The 17,853-nt window shown below is 36.2% G+C and overlaps 2 protein-coding genes across 11 annotated transcripts in view; one reads left to right on the top strand and one right to left on the bottom strand.

Annotated features, from left to right (window-relative positions):
• Window positions 1–247: 247 nt before the first annotated feature.
• LOC126814980 (RNA polymerase-associated protein LEO1) lies at window positions 248–14,095 on the bottom strand. The gene is made up of 13 exons (XM_050540479.1): window positions 13,850–14,095; window positions 11,959–12,132; window positions 9,085–10,068; window positions 8,213–8,311; window positions 7,610–7,701; window positions 7,225–7,379; window positions 6,896–6,980; window positions 5,492–5,610; window positions 3,052–3,186; window positions 2,586–2,721; window positions 1,536–1,728; window positions 826–932; window positions 248–522 (listed from the first exon to the last, which is right to left on the bottom strand). The coding sequence occupies exons 1-13, from the start codon at window positions 13,884–13,886 to the stop codon at window positions 373–375; spliced, it is 2,466 nt and encodes an 821-aa protein (XP_050396436.1). The 5' UTR covers window positions 13,887–14,095; the 3' UTR covers window positions 248–372.
• A 244-nt stretch (window positions 14,096–14,339) lies between these two features.
• The window catches only part of LOC126816806 (tight junction protein ZO-1), a 94,285-nt gene continuing 90,771 nt past the window's right edge, over window positions 14,340–17,853 (top strand). For all 10 annotated transcript variants that reach the window (XM_050543528.2, XM_050543533.2, XM_050543534.2 and 7 more), the window contains exon 1: window positions 14,340–14,619. In XM_050543528.2, coding sequence (XP_050399485.2) covers window positions 14,340–14,619 — 280 coding nt within the window. The remainder of the gene's footprint in view (window positions 14,620–17,853) is intronic.

A 17,853-nucleotide genomic window follows, 5' to 3' on the forward strand; every position in this document is an offset into this window, starting at 1 on the left:
ATTTATGTAAGTGGGTTTAAAGCTGGATAATTAAACATCAAGATGTAGCTGTCTGGAAATGACTCTCAAATGGCTGTGGGTTTTTTCATCCATCTATTGATTTCTTTGTACATAATTACAGTCGGAATATGTATTGGTTATCCAATCCTATCTACATGAAGTTTCCTTTCAATATCACGAAGTGCATCAGGGGTAAAGTAATTCAACTTTTTTGTGAATTCTTATAAATATATGAATACATAATGAATAAGATTTGTTGTAGTTTTATTTCCCATTTTAAAAAATAAGAATTTGGATAATGAGATGTGTCACATGATATTTACAACATATCTTATCTAAATGTCATACTTTATATACATATTTTTGCATGGTCTAATCACTCTCCACATCAATTCCTGTACCCCCTCCTCCTGTATCACTACCATTTCCCCCAACCCCACTAGCACCTCCACCTTCTTCCTCTTCGTCATCACTCACAACTCGAGCTTTCTTTCTACGAGGTCCGGTATCTGATCCAGAATCCTGTAGTAATTAAAAGAAAAGGTTAGAGTACAAGTATTAACCATATCATCAGTAACAAATGGAACGAAAGAGTCTCCTTAACAGAAAATAACAATTTTAAATCTGAGAAATTTTTGATTAGGAAAAGGCACAAGTACTACTATAACAGGTTGATGTTTGTACTTTGTTTGGCGCAAGATAATAACTTTATTTGGCATGGGATAATAAAGGACAAAACAAAATAATATTATCAGTTCCAGCAATGAGCAATCAGTATATATAAAACATGTTTAACCTAAAGATAAGATCTACTAAATAACCTACCTCATCACTGTCTAATTTTTTGGCTTTATTTAGTTTTTTAGCTTGTAAATCCTCATTATCAGTCTCATAAGCATCTTCGCTATCAGAACTATAGATGTTAGGTCTCTCTAAATACAAATATTTTAAATTAATTGGATATCAAAAATAAACTTTCTTCTCAAAAATTTGGATGGACAATATATAAAGTTTAGTTACAAAATTGGGTAATCAATTTATGAAATTGAACTGATGTCAAGTTTTTAAAAGAGTTCAACAAAACTTAGAAGTAAAATATACAAAACGGCCTCAACTAAAATTTGAACAAAACAGACATAACTTTGAGTCAAAATGACCACAACCATATACAATCAAAATTATTCTTATCACATTTTTTTTTGTTTTGATCTTGGTGAATTTTTTCCATTTTCATTTATCTCCATTTTGACCATATCCAGTTTTTATTGTCTGCAACGGATCCTGTCACATTTTTGGTCGTTTTGATCTTGGTGAAATTTGGCCAATTTCAGTTATGTCCGCTTTGACCATATCCAGTTTCTATCGGTTGCAGAGGATGCCGAATGTTGCAAAATTTACAAATCATATCTTTGTAATTACTTAATGAAATTGAACTATTTTTGGTCTGATATTTATTTTAACGATTCAACATTCACAATAAGGTAATTTGCAAGGGATTAACTACTCCTCAAATGGCGTTCAGAATTCATTAATACCTTTCATTCTTTGATTAACACCATCTTTATATTTCTTTTTGATAGCAGCTATAGACATTTCTTCATCATCATCCTCATCATCATAACCACCTTCTAAATAATTAGCATTCATACCACGAGCATGTGCACGTTCTCTCATACGTCTCTGTTGACTTTCTCTTCTTATAGATGCTCTTAATCTTTCTTCTTCTTTCTATTTAATTTAAATATATAAAGTAAATAAGGTAAAATGTCAATATACAGTTCTAGAAAATTCTTTTGACACATGGACAATACAAAGGCGCTCAAATACTAGAGGCTGGCCAACAAAGGACCTACTCTCATCATTCGATAAAATTCTCAAATAACAATTAAATTTTATTGTTCGATCAGACAAGTGCTTCCCATTATTAACAGACCACCTCATTATTAACAGACTACCGATTATTAAACATAACACAATTATATAAAATACAAGTTACTTAAAGACTGGAGAACCCTCGTAGAAACGTTGCTGAAATAAATCCTTTAAGTAACTTGTATTCCATATAATTGTGTCGTATGTTATTCTCATTCATTTACTAAATGCAACTTAAACAATTTACCAAATATTAATTATCAACGAAAAACATATCTCTCTTGACGACTATGTATACTATTCTATGACAGCAATCATAAACAGACTTAGCTTCTTTACTTGTGTAATAATCTGTACAGGATGTAGAATTCATAGTCCTCAGTTGGAACAAATAAAACCTCCTGATGTTATACTTGTATTGATATTTATCTGAGATATGTTAATGTCTGATCTGACCAATGAGTAGCAAACCAGAAATCTTTATATGAAACAATATGGGGTTTAACGGCCTACTTTTCTGCACCGACTAAGCCAATGAAGACGGGCTTACACCATAAAGTGTGCTATGAGGGAGATTTTGCCCAGACAGCAGCTCTTGGGCCTACTTTTATTTCGAATTCCAACAGTCAAGGGTTGATTTACATGCACGCTAATGTGTACACAGGACTTCGTTTTTTTTGTCCTATCCACTCAGGCATAAATAATGATTTTACCTTAATCATTTCTGATCTGTTTTGTTCTGGATCATGACCTGTGATAGGTAACATTTTAACTTTCTGTGTTTTATTAGATCTATCAGCTAACGACATGGTCATTTTACGATGTGTAAATGATTCTGTGGAATGAGGTCTGAAAGAAATAAATTACATACCGTATTTAAAAGATTACATACACACACACACATTATTTTATTGCACTAAATTTTATACCTTCTGTTACTGATATACACAGAAAGTCCAACATTTTCTTTGCCAATAATAATGGTGGAATTTTTTTAACCATGTTCTCATTCAAATGAGCATTTACCCTGCTGGATTCATTCAGCAGCAAAAGAAACTTAATCCTTTCAATTTATCATCGGTAACTACTATGTCACAGTAATTGTAGATAAAAATTTCACTTTTTCACTAACTCATGATTGACCCGTGATGTGTAAATTTAAGATGGCAACATACTTACCTAAAAGCTAGTTTTGTTTTAAATACAGATTGACCTTGTAAACCAGTACCTTGCCGTACGAATAAATGATTAAAATCGCCTTGTAGAGGCATAGCATAAACATCAAATACTTCATCTCCTAGATGTAGAGACATGCTGTAATAATATAAATTATATTAACAGTTCTATAAGCACTGTAATGGAAGTGAGAACTAATTAATGAAAATAACTTGAAGTATTGCAAAATATGGCTGTTATTTAAATATAATTTCAGAAGATAAGGAAACGGAAATGAATAAGAATCTAAACTCGAAATATGGTTACGTTATAGTAAATCCTCCCACAACTAAACCCTCAAATCTTTCTTAATTGAACCATTTTTATCTATTTATATCAAGACTTATATCATTTGTGAGAAATATCTAAGCCTACACCATATAGTACTTATCACCATACATGTATATGCACCTGGGAAATAAAAATGACCAAATATAAATATATGTGTTCTTATAAAGATAGGTTGCCAAGCAACGAAACATACGCCCACAGCAGCTAAGTAGTCCGAGCAGTCAACAAGAGTTGTTGCATATTTTTTCTGTTGTCGGTTATAGAACATTTATAATACACTAAAATCTGATTAAGAGTAACAACTCATTATTAAGTAATTATCATTAGAAAATGTTTGGCTTTTAGTTCCGCCCCATGCTAACGTTTGGTATACGAAACATTTAATATCATGGATTTGGCCGTTCAACTTCAAGTAATCAAAATTCATTGAAAATCAATATACTTGTTCGTCTCAAGACCTTAAACTCTGTGTATCAATCTAAAGTCAATCGGATGATAACTTTAGCCTCTAGAGTGTCCACAAGATTTTTTGAAGTGATCAAGGGCTATAACTCTGGCAGTAATTATCGGAAATGGCTGAAAATCAATAGGATTCTTTGTCTCATGACATTAAACACTGTGTATAAATTTAAAGTCAATCGGATATTAACGTTGGCCTCTAGAAAGTCCACAAGGTTTTTTCAAAGTGATCAAGGGCCATAACTCTGGCAGTAATTATCCGAAATCGCTGAAAATCAATCGGCTTCTTCGTCTCAAGACCTTAAACACTGTGTAAATTTAAAGTCAATCGAATATTAACAAGCAATTGTGGACGCCGGACCGACGACAATATACGACTACATTTCAATGTGGGCATATAAAAACCTGAATTGACATTTATGCATATCTGCAGCCTCATTTTGATGTCAAAGACTACAGACTTTGTGAATCTCCCTATAGAAGGCTATTGCAGCTGAGCACTGCATCCCGTCATTTTGTCTAACTTGAAGCATAAACATGCTCAATTGGGGATGTACTAATAGTACAAAAATATAAATCAGGAAGCATGTGTCATTTTTTAAAAATTTCCAAGCAAGGCAACACGCAGAATGGTCTGGCCACAGCGATGTCAAAACACGCCTGTCTTTGTTCGGAGCATTTCGAGATATCTGCTTACGAACGTGACCAGTGCAATTTTAATAATATTAATATTATTATGTTGATCAAGATATAGTAGTTATAATCTTTCAATGTTAAAATTGTGCATAGTTCTATGGCGAAACCGACACGCTTTCAAAATCTAGCAATAGAAATGATTGATGTAACCATGGCAACTAAATGTAAACAACACAGCAAGGTAGTCCAGCTAAATACTAAAATTAAATTAATATCCCCACTTCGAAGTGTTTCAAGTGTCAGTAGTAGGTGTAGGCCTATGGACGCAGATTTAACTAAGTAAATGAGTGTGATAGAATATTTTTTCAGTTATATGCCGATACACTGGTTCGATGCCGATAGTCCTATGTATATAATGTATGTGATCCTCGTTTTTCAATTGTTGCACAAAGAAAGTAGTCTAGGGCATATAATACTGTATTACACTATGGCTAGGGTAAACTTACGGGAATTGATAGTTTTTCTCTGATATATTTTCGCACATGAAGCGTGAACATCAATAAATGAAGCGAAAAGTTATCGAGAATCCAACTCAGTCCAAGGACTGTGTTCGTGGTGATAAGACAAGGTAGTGCCTATTTGTCATTCTTCGTGGCTAGAAATGCTAGAATGGTCCGAACCATTATCGGCACCGTTGTTGCTCACCGTTCTAATTGGCTCGTACTGTTTGGGAACAACATTCGGGGTGAAATCAATGTCTGACAAGCTTTCACTTTCTGCCGATGCCTATATTAAAATATACATCGACTCCTACACGAGAGTCGCCTCTTACGTCATGTCATGTGATTTAGCTTCAGCTCATTAATTGTCAGGTGTTTCCGTAATTGCAGAAATTTGAAAGTGTTTTTTAATGTTATTTGTTACTAAAACTTTTTTTTTTTTAAAAATAATTCTGAAATTTGTAACACAATGGAAAAATTAAACTTTTACTATAGCATTCTCCTTTAAATGTAATTACCTGCCATCTGACCATTTAACCATCTTGGCATTACTTTCTCTAATTGGATTAAGATTATCATCTAATACATCAGTTCCATCTTCATCTTTCTTATTTCTCCATCTTATTGTATTTTCTACCTATAAATTAAAATAAGATTGGTTGCCAGGCAATGAAACATACGCCAACAGCAGCTAAGTCATCCGGGGTGTCAATAAGGGTTGTCATCACATATTTTATTTTTTTTTGTCAGAAATGAAAACATTTACAACACACTAAAATCTGAATACAAGTAACAACCCATTTGGCTTCTAGTTCTGCCCTATTCTAACATTTTGCATACAAAACATTTAATATCAATTTCCATAATCATTGGAAATCGTTGAAAATTGACAGACTTCGTCATCTCATGACCTTAAACACTGTGTATAAATTTAAAGTCATTCGATTAACCTTTAGTCTCTACAGTGTCAACAAGATATTTCAAAGTGATCAAGGGCCATAACACTGGCAGTCATTATCGGAAATTGTTGAAAATCAATAGGATCCTTCGTCTCATGGTGTATAAATTTAAAGTCAATCGGATATTAACTTTAGCCTCTGGAGAGCATCAAAAAGATTTTTGAAAGTGATCAAGGACCATAACTTTGGCAGTAATTATCGGGCTTCTTCGTCTCATGACCTTAAACACTGTGGATAAATTTAAAGTCAATCAGATATAAACATTAGCCTCTAGAACGTCCACAATATTTTTCAAAGTGATCAAGGGCCATAACTCTGGCAGTAATTGTCGGAAATCACCGCATATCAATAGGCTTCTTCGTCTCATAATCTGAAACACTGTGTATAAATTTGAAGTCAATCGGATATTAACTTTAGCCTGTAGAGCGTCCACATTTTAATGTGGCTGTATAAAAATCAAATTTTGCATTTTGGATATCCAAAGTGACAGTAGATCTGGATTAACCTTGTGGGGGCCGGGACAAGTCAACTTTGGTGGGCTAAACTAATTAAAACAAAAGTGTAGTGTCTAATACAGCGCAAATCCCCCAGTATTATATCAACCTTTAATCTAGGTAATAATCCCAGCTGTCCTTTTTAAGAAATGAAATGCAATGGGGTTTAATGTCCTACTGTTCTGCTCTGACTGGGCTTATGAAGACGGGACCTTTTTAAGGGCAAGCATTCACTACCGGTGTAGGTTATGTGAGAAACCTTTAGCCAAAGTCATTAAAGTTATCCACCTCCCCACCCGCCCTACATTTGGTACTGAATTTCAGTGCTCTATGAAATTATGACTCCCAGCATTAAAATGTGTTGGGATAAAATTCATTGTATTTGTGAAAACTGAATTCAAATGTGCTCTTGATAATTGTATCATAGTGAAGTTTAACTACAATGTAGCGATGTTTAATTACTGCTTACCTTTAACTTCATACGAGCTCTACCTTCTTCATCCAATACTTCATCTTCGTCTATTTCATCTTCATATGTTGCAGAATCATACGGTCTTTAACACCATAAATAAATCTATTATTATATCTCATATTTCACAACCTTAATTTAAAAACATGTTTTAAATATATCTGAGGATCTGCCACCCAGATTATAATGGATTGATTAACAATCAATCAATTTCTGTAATATTCTGAGAATTGACCAACAGATCCAGATTTGAATGGAATTGTTAAAGTACATGTGTGTATATCTATATATGTATCTATCTATCTATCTATCTATCTAAATCGTGTTACCTTGTTTCTACACTAAGGAAATTAGGTAATTTTGCATAATGTACAGCTTTGCCTAAATCTGTAACAATACGTGGTATTTCAACTTCTATTCTGGTTTCAGGTATTTCTTCTTCTTGTTGATTCTGCTCATCCTCATCGTCATCAAAACGTGGATGCTATTGCATAAGAAAAATTAACAAATTTGATCTATGTCAGCTAAACAATAGCAAACAGGTTATTTTAAAAACAAAAAAACAAAAAAAAAACTTAATCACAATTTCAGGTAAATGGGAATCTACTGGGTTAAGAATATCAAATGATTTCATGATTGATTACTATTCAGATGGCTACATATGCTGAAAAACGATAAATATTTACATTTAAACAAGTTGGAAGTGAATATTACCTGTATTTGAGATTCATCATTCCCTTTCTTCTCTTTATCATCTTCATCAGAACTAATATCATCAGCATCACCAAACAAATCACCCATTGTTGCTGTTAAAAAATAATTACATACATGTAATACAAATGCATTATTAATTTATTATAATAAAATTCTTGATTTTAAGCAGAATAAGTTAAATGCTCACTGTCCCTTAGCGTACATATATGTGAATGCCGGCATCAGGCAGACAACTCCAAAATCAGTTTGTGTACATTAAAGTCACAATTATTACTCAACAAAAGTCATATTTCTGAACATGCTTATCAAAGCAAATGTGTCAAAAAATTTGACGTGTGTAACTGGCAAAATTATTGACTTCTGTGATTACAACCTCTGGATGGATCTCTTTGTGTCTAGTGTTTTAACCTAAAGCAGTGGGCCGATCCTATTAATATGAAAAGGACTCTCACTTGTGGATAGGTGATTAAAAGTAAAACTATTCTATTACTGTTTTTTTTTTCTTTTTTGTGAAAGCAGAGACACTATCTAAATTGCTCTTTGATATTGTAATTACATAGGTAATTAAACTGTATAATCCCTAATTACAATACATCTATTTACCTTCCATATTATCATCAGAACCATGTACTTTTTTTCCCACCTCTTCATCACTATCTTCATCACTCATAATGGCATTTTTTCTTTTCTTAACTTCTTTATCTGGAAGAGACATAATAAACCTTTCACAAAAAATATAAATTAGTTTCAACAAGCAAATTTAAAGATACTTTCCCACAAAAGTATTTATCAGGTGGTTATTTCCAATAAAAATATGTCAATTTTGGTATATATTGAAAGTAGAAAAATCTAATCTTATTGGAAAATACTGGATTCCCTGAAAAACACCCATGGAGCGTATACAAGACAAAAATGTAAGGGTATCCCTAACCAGCAACCTGACGATTAGGGATATCTGCTCGAGTGACGTCAAAGCACGTAAAGATCGTCTGATTAGTGAGCACTTGATGTATTTGTTAATAAACTTGATGGTGAGCTTAAGAGTACAACAGTTTCTGAGATAAAAAGACGGAAAAAAAGGTAGGCAGTGGATAATCCGACAATTTAATTAGGCTTCGATATTTAAAATAAATAAATGGCGATTAAAGGCATCGTCTTGTATATGCAATGAACTCTCCTCTGACTTCGTACCCGTTGCTAAGGTACCCCCTCAGCCAATCACATGACACAAACATGACCTCTTTTAATAGATTTTTTTTTTATAGGAGGGTTATTCCCTCACAAATGCAATGTTTTGAGAAGGAAGGTATCTTAAATTTGGACAAAAGAGGGTGTAATCTAAGGTATTTATAGCCAAACATCATTTTGGAAGTAAACCATATTAGGCCTACTTAAAAAAAAAAATTCACACTTTCATAAAAACTATTGGGACTTGAACTAGTACTGTATTAAAAATAAAAGTATTCATAATGTACCTGATCCACTTCCTTCGCCATCTTTATCACTAGCCATATGTACATCTTTAGGAGACCCTCTACTACCTTTTGACTGGTTACTTCCAGCTGGACTAGGCGATCTACTCCTTTTTCCTTCATCCATTGGTGATCCTGGTCGACTCCCTCTATTACTTCCTTCAGCACTATTGTGCCCACTCCTTGCAAGACTTTTTGAACCACTTCTAACTGAATGAGGACTCCCACCACGACTTCCATCAGGACTGTTGGAGCGACTTCTGTCAGGCATTTTACTTTCCTTTGGGCTACCCCCACCACTTACAGCAGGGCTAATTCTGCCCACTGGACTTCCTCTTTCACTACCTACAGGGCTGCCAACCACACCACTACCTGCAGGACTTCCACCGCCACTGCCAGCTGGACTTCCACCGTCACTGCCTGCTGCACTTCCGCCACTGCCTGCTGGACTTCCACCGCCACTGCCTGCTGGACTGCCACCGCCACTGCCTGCTGGACTTCCACCGCCACTGCCTGCTGGACTTCCACCGCCACTGCCTGCAGGACTTCCACCACCACTGCCTGCTGGACTTTCACTGCCACTGACTGCTGGACTTCCACCTCCACTGCCAGTGGGACTTCTACCTCCACTACTGGCGGGACTTCCACCACCACTCTGTGCTGGACTACCTCTATGACTACCACCTTCACTGCCTGCTGGACTACCATCTCTACTGGCAACTGGACTACCAGCAGCACTCCTTGCAGGACTACCAGCATTGCTTCCCGCAGGTGTGCCTATATCACTGGCCTCAGGACTACCCACATTACTACCTCTTCCACTTCCTCTTGGACTACTAGCTGGACTGTCTCTTGGACTTCCACCATTACTTTGTTGAGGACTACCACCTCCACTATGAGCAGGACTTGCAGCACCACTCCCATCTTCATGATCACTGCCACCACCACTTCCTACTGGACTGCTTCCTCTACTACTATGACGGCTTCCTGATATGTGCAAGAAAAAAAGAAATAAACCTTCACTATAGAAATGCATTTTTACATCCTCAATTTATTAATATGGTTCACATCAATTTTACATCCTCTATTTATTAATAATAAGGTTCACATCAATTTTTACTTTTAAAAAAAATTACAATAAATGTCTATTTTGCTTTCGTATTATAATGATATATACACTGTACTATTCAAAAAAAGTAGGGGATATTTGATTTTGGGGGCATAATACTAAAATATGCAAATGACTACGAAAAAAGTCACTATAGAACCTAACAGAAGAAACATTTCCAGTTACATGTGACGCCCAAACGCACCAATAGCTACCGCATGGAATGCAGGTGATGCTTGGGATCATCATGGGGGTCCAACCCAAGATTTGCACGACTCTGACTTTGAATGTTACAGTCATTGTGGCATTGAATTCCAGGGTGGAAACATCAGTTTAATTGTTTTAGTGACCAGAAAACAAATTTTGATATGCGTCGGCTTACCCAAAATGAAAGGTTACGTGCCCTTGGCATGCTACAGATCGGCACAACACAGGCGGTTGTGGCGCGGACGATGAATGTTTCTCAGTCTGTCATAAGCAGGCTATGGTCCAGATACCGTGATACACAATCTGTACAGGACAGACCACGCTCAGGACGACCAAGGGCGACAACTCAAGCCCAGGATCGATTTATCCGTACCTTGGCCTTGAGAAATCGTGTCATCACAGCAAATCAGATCAGCGCTCGTCTTCAAACAGACACTGGTGTGAGAGTGAGTGGCCAGACGATTTGGAATCGACTGCATAGGGGTCACCTTCGCGCCCGACGTACTCGCGTGATCCCTTGTTTGAGAGATCATCACATTCAGGCAAGACGTCGTTGGTGTAGGGATCGTCAACACTGGGATAATCGACGCTGGAGCAATGTGATGTTTTCAGATGAGTCAAGGTTCACTGTTGATTTTTTGGACAGACGTAGGAGGGTGTGGCGTCGTCGAAACGAGCGCTTCCAAGACGTTAACGTCATCAGACATGATCGATTTGGGGGTGGTTCTGTTATGGTGTGGGGAGGCATCACTGTTGCTGGAAGAACGGCTTTACATCTTGTTGCAGGGCGTGTTACAGGCCAGTACTACCGAGACAACATCTTGGCAGTCCATGTTGTGCCGTTCGCACGACGTCATGGCCGCCGTTTCATCTTCCAGGATGACAACGCAAGATGTCACAGGGCCAGGATCGTTACAGGTTACCTCCAACAACAGAACATCACCACATTACCTTGGCCAGCACTGAGTCCCGACCTCTCCCCCATCGAGCATGTCTGGGACATGCTTGGACAGAGGTTACGTCAACGTCAACAACGTCCTGCCAATGTCCAAGAACTTGCTGCTGCGTTGCAACAGGAATGGGACAATCTGGACCAAAATGACCTTAGACGTCTCATTAGGAGTATGCCACGTCGGATCAATGCTTGTTTGGCAAACAGAGGAGGATTTACCCGTTACTGACTTGGTTGTGATGCTGTGGTAACTTTGCTGTTTGACCCCGGGTATCATTTCACCCTTATAATGGTCAGTCTGTGCCTTACTTAGTCTAACGATCATTTGGAATAAATCGATGAATGTGAACTTCATTTCATTTTGTCATTTGTTTCTTCGTCAGTTTCATTAGGTGACTTTAATAACACTTAAAAATCAAATATCCCCTACTTTTTTTGAATAGTATATTAACCTCTTAACACTTGGTAAATGTAAGTATTGACTGCCCTGGTTCCTTGAAAGAAACCTAGTGCTTGAGGGCGCCATAGTTAATCACATGTCTCACAAGGAGACTTGGGAAGTCCAAGCACTAAAATCATATAAAAATAGGAAATATGAAAAGAAAATAACCTGCTGGACTAACAGCTGGAGAACCAGCCGTCGGACTTGGTGACCGGCTCTTATCACTACCGCTTCGAACTGGACTGCCTGCCTCACTATCTGAACCTGATCCAGATCCACTGCCAGCTGGAGAACCTGCTTCTGAACCAGAATGTCTATTTCCTTCGTGGTCTGAACCAGACCCTGTCAATAAAAAAATTATGGTATTGGTTAATATCACAACTTGTATAAATAGTCTCCCTAAGGTCAAAGTATAGCATGATAGGTCTACATCTAAACTTATCACGACAGTATGTCTGCAGATGCTGTGACATTCTAGTAGTAGCAGTAAGACCTAATTACCCAATTAATTGTAAAAAAATATTTCTAATTAAAATGACTAGGGGTCTTACAAAATTTGACCAATGAATATTATGGTTGGTAGTATTCAAGAATCAAACTTGTGCAACAACAAGTGGTCTGATACAGTTTGATATTGTCCTCTATTATACTTTTTCTTCGGTCTACCTTAAATATGAATCACACTCATAGCCTACTCATACATGGTAGCATGACATTTCCGTCGGACTCAACACAGACAACCTTTCGGACTCAGTTTGACGAAGGGTTTGGGCTTAATTGGCGACTTTTCGGACTCGGTCTGGTGATGTTTTGGACTCGGAAGAATAATTAAAAGACTGTTTTGTTTAATCGGCGCCTATTGAACTCAACAATAAAATATTGTTGAAAATTTGTGGATATTATGTAATACTTTTTTGTTTTTCTTTTATCAAATAGTAAATGAGCTTGACTGGCCGATCACTGCTGATGATTTTATAATTGTGAAAGCCTAAATGTCTTTTACGTGAAACGGAATAATTGCAATCAATACATGGCCGCCGTTATCGTTGATTGACACTTTTATTGTAAATGAAATGGGGTTTAACGTCCAACTATTCTGCTCCGACTGGGCTAATAATGATGGGCATACCCCATACAGTGGGCTTTGAAATGAAGGACATTTTGTCTGGACAGCGGCGCTGCGGGTTACTCTTATATCAATGAAATGAAATGGGGTTTAATGTCCTACTGTTCTGCTCCGACTGAGCTAATGAAGACGGCCATACACCATACAGTGTACTATAAGGACATTTTGTCTATGGCCTACTCTTATATTGAAATCCAACTGCCACAGGATCTTTTACGTGCACGCCTTCTGCGTACACAGGACCTCGTTTTTTTGTACCATCCAAATGGCTAGATGACAGCTGTCCTTGCCAGGCCCTCCAACCTGCCAATACCTGGAGCAAACCTTTCATTGTAGGACAGATAACCAATACAATGAAAACTTGTAGGCCTATGCTTTTTGCATGAAGAACCAAGTATATCTGGCCCTTCCGTATCTTAAAGGAGCTAAATCGCTAATATTTGGGACCTAGAAATTGACCCAAATGGGTCGCAACGCATATAATAATGTAATCTGATTGTATATAAACTTATTTACATTCAATTGTTTCCGTTTTGACCCCAATTTCAAATCAGTTATGTCCAGCGAAATACGGCATAATGCCAATTTCTAGCGTCTGGTTATTCCAGTCTATTGCGCATGCTCTCCAGATAAGATATGGCATCACCGTTTGACATGAGTTGTTGAATAGGTCTAGCCTCGTTCTTTCTGGTCACTTGTTACAAATGACGCAGAAACCCACTATATATGTACACGATTCGTGTACCAATGGTCAAATGTTTATTTTGTCTTAAATATTGGATATCAGAAGCCTACCTCTTCCGGGTAAGATTACAATACAACATCAATGTTGATTTGAATTGACAAATAATTCGTTTTTTCAACGTGTAAGACTTTGGATGATTGAGTTAGGCTAGAGACTTAGCTACTTTTGAAGTAAAAATAATTTCATACCAGCATTATCATCATCACTGCCACTCTGACTCTCCATGTTTCGTCCCTCGATAACTACGTGATTCAGAACAAAAATGGTTGCCAAATGGTCCCGTTACATGTTATTCAATTATTATTTTCAATTCGCCATGTTTGCCCAATTAATGGAATATCCCAAGACCTATTGGATTCTTCCTGGATGTACACGTGATGAAAACAAACCAACGTGTGAAACTCGTGGTCTTCTTTGACAAGTTATTGTGTAGATGGCGCTATATATCGCGTCACTTTTGGGGTCAAATGAAAATCGAATGGGCTAATGGGAATAACACTAATTTCCCTTAAAAGAAAATACTGCTCTCTGTGTTCAATATCAATAAAATATCTTTGAAAGTTAAATATATGACTCGAAATAATCAATGACGTTCAGAAATCGTTCTATTATAATTCAGATTGGTCTTCATGTAATCCACATCTTTTATTTATCTCCGTTCGGTGTCAAATTAGAAAGATGGCGGGCAGAGGTGGTGTAGCTCGCCTCTTTGAGAGACATCGGTCAAGATTGTTAAAAGAATTAGACATAAATAGAATTTTTCCGAAACTTGCACGAAAAGGTGTTTTTACAGCAGTCGAAGAGACAGAAATCTCGTCTATAACTGACAATATTAAGAAGTTAGAAGTATTTTTGGACTTGCTGTCTGTAAAGGGCACCAAAGCATTCCAGGAGTTTTGCTCAAGTTTGGAAGAGCTGTCCCCAAATCTGTTGACAAGTTTTCTTTTGGAGACATCAGGTAAACATTTATGGATAATTCAAAATACTCGTTCCATTGTTAGCTTAATTCTTTTCTTAGATGCGAGCAATATTGATTTGACAAGCGTCTGACAGATCATAATAAACTGTCAACACCTGTGCTGTGTGACTGATCATTCAGTCATTCACACTCACTACCTTTTGATTTTGGAGACAGACCACCAAATATTCTCCAGCATTTCACCATACTTTCATTGAGCTGAATGTCGACCACCACGCCAACATCTGGTTATGTCTCGCTATAGACATATATTCAGGGATAAATTTTCATTTTAAAACACATCATGCACATGCATGATGTACATAGGGTACATAATTGATCACAAATATTCTTTGTAAATATTATGGGATTGGGTCATGTTTCACGAAGTACAGACGTATACGTACATACAGGGTTCGAATCTTATTTCCAATACCAGAAGCAATATTTTAATTGCTTGTTATTTTTAAAAATTAGAAGCAAAAACAAAGTGTAACAAGCAAAAACTTTCAGTAATTCTAGTTGTAAATCTAAAATTAATACAAAATTTTTCTGCCTGGTGCCAAATGGAAGTATTGGAACAGAATTTGATCGTTTGGACCTTTTGTCCATTTAACCACCACTTATTCACAAATGTGTATTTTATTGGTTTTTGCGTTTACAAAATGTTGTAATCATCGTTTAGACCAAAATACTACATCAGTCAACTGTAGGCCTAGTATTTTAGTTACGGCTGTGTGAACCGTGTGAAATGGCCCGTTCGCCTTCTTAGGGTCAACACAGTTAGGGATAACATGATTGGTCAATAATATCACATGGTTTCAGTTTTGCATATATTATTTGTCGGGAAGGTGACGTATTGTTATTTCATTGGTTAAGTTACGCATGGCCGATTATATCTGGTCTCTTCGTTGAGACTCAGAGTTTGTTAAAGGAAAGTGAGTCTATAGGCAAAATGGCGTCTTACGTAAAATTTTATCGTAAACATTTTCAACCTTTTCACAGAATTAAGCTATAGAAAAATTCAAGTTTTAAAACTTGCTTAAAACTAAATTACCGTAGGCGCAAAATTTTGCGTTTTAGTTCAAATCTAACACGCTATTTTCATATTTTAGCACGCTTTTTGTGTCTTTGCGTCCACCAATTTTGAAGCCTGGTACATATTTACAATGTAGGCCTACATCATGTACATAAATCTAAATCGCAAATACATGTATGAATAGCCTTCACCCCTTTTGAATTTATGTGTAGGGTAAAACCGGGGATCTTTGGACATACAGGGATGTTCAGACGCTTTATTAAACATCTACTATTTTCGTCTGTACTCCTATTGGTTAATACGACAATCTATTTATAATAAAAACCAATAAAAACATTTCTTACAATAATGTTGAATTACTTTTATTGTTCTATTGTTTTCATAACAAACTACGATTTAATAGGCCAAAAAGTGTCATGTGCGCGTGTCATATGTTTGCCTGCCAATTACAAATTCAGACTGAAAGAACTATATGTTGACGTCTTCACATTTTTTACTTTATTGATAAGAGATTATCCAGCACCCTGTTTTTTAATGTATCCTTTTTGATAGCTTATTTATTAAAGATCATTTTTGTGTAATTTATATGCTGCCCTGATTAATAATAAACTATAAATCAATACATTTATACTGTCCGAAGATCCCTGCCACACAACATTATGCTTGGCGGGGATCTTCGGAGACATCCTGACGTCTGGCTGTGGACGTGGATAACAGTCAATATGGGGTATATTGCGGTCACAGCGACGGTATTAAATAAATTTTCTTTTTATAATAATAATTTATTCGTAGGCAAATAAAGAAGGCTTGCAAAGATTCAAAACTGGTTATTACTGGTATATATAAATATATACACGAACAGTAATCATAGAATCATTTAATATACATAATATATATATACTCTTCCAAAAAAGTAGGGTATATTCAGAAACAATACAAAACTGCGGAAGTGCACTGCTGTTTTTATTAGAGGTAACCAATGTATGTTAATAACAGGGCTGCCGACAACCAGTATCGCAGCGCAATTTGCGATACATATTTTGTCCGTTGCTAATCAAAAATTAAAATCTAACGTTTTTGATTCGCAGTAACTGCGAATCATTAATATGCCTGTCATTTTGGATATTGACACAAAGATTTATCCACATTTCTCAACACTTTCAACGCGTATAAAATATCAAATAAATTTTATAAACAAAACGGAATTCTCCGTGTGACATTTTCTTCTCGAACTACCCAGACTCAATTCATGATACTATATAATACAGGGACATAACTCTATGAATCGGGACTATTAAACTGGAAATAGGGAATCAAGTAGTACCACTCACGTTGCGAGACATGTCAATTTCGAGTAATTATATCAGTATTCAATTTTAAAAAAAATAAATTCAGTGTATCCCCCACGTATTGTAAATAAAATATAAAAAATAAATACGTGTAAACGTATTGTAAAGTGAGAAATCAAAGTAAGAATTCCCGTAAACTATTATTGTTTATATCGCGTGCGTCTAGTTAATCGAGATTATTCGTAAAATACCGCGTGCTTCCGATTGAACAAAAATAATAACACACGATAAAAAGCAGACGAAATTGTTTTCTAACGAAGAAATAAGAAGCCACTGCCAAGAATTGGCTTCAGACATAAGGCCTAACAAAAGTCTACATTCATTCAGAAATGTTCACAGCTAGCTGTAGAAGTGCTAACATTCTAAAAAAATCTTAAGAATGAAATCTAATCATTTGCTATCAATTAAAATTAAAATAATCTTGTTATTTGGGTGTTTTATGTTGATTTGAAACTGAAAAACTGCTAATCAATTTTTAAATTTGCTAATCAAATTTGGCAAAATTGGACTTTTTGATTAGCAGTGCTGCTAATCATCTGTGAAAAATTACCGAAAGCCCTGGTTAATAACAGGTCAATTGCCTACACATGAACATAAACAGTTCATATGGGCGGTTTATCTGACGGCCCCATTTCACTCGCAAAGAGATACACTGTCAAAATGGACGTTTTTGATTTTTGTCTTAATAATGAGTAATTGCTACATCAATCTTCAGAAATTCAGCAATTCGTTGTGGCATGCTCCTAATCAACCGTCCAATCACGATTTGGGGCAATTTGACCCACTCCTCTTGCAGTGCCAAGGTCAGTTCTTGCAGTGTTGTCGGTTGACGTTGATGTCGATGAA

This window comes from Patella vulgata, chromosome 3 (assembly GCF_932274485.2).
Source record: "Patella vulgata chromosome 3, xgPatVulg1.2, whole genome shotgun sequence".
In the NCBI taxonomy this organism is placed as follows: Eukaryota; Metazoa; Mollusca; class Gastropoda; family Patellidae; genus Patella; species Patella vulgata.

Bases quoted from the DNA above. Each gene is read 5' to 3' on its own strand.
- LOC126814980 (XM_050540479.1), bottom strand. From the start codon at position 13,886: ATGGAGAGTCAGAGTGGCAGTGATGATGATAATGCTG. The intron at 7,380-7,609 runs GTAATATTCACT...CTTATGCAATAG, and splicing joins ATGATGAATCTCAAATACAG to CATCCACGTTTTGATGACGA. The intron at 3,187-5,491 runs GTAATTACATTT...ATATTATTACAG, and splicing joins GTTAAATGGTCAGATGGCAG to CATGTCTCTACATCTAGGAG.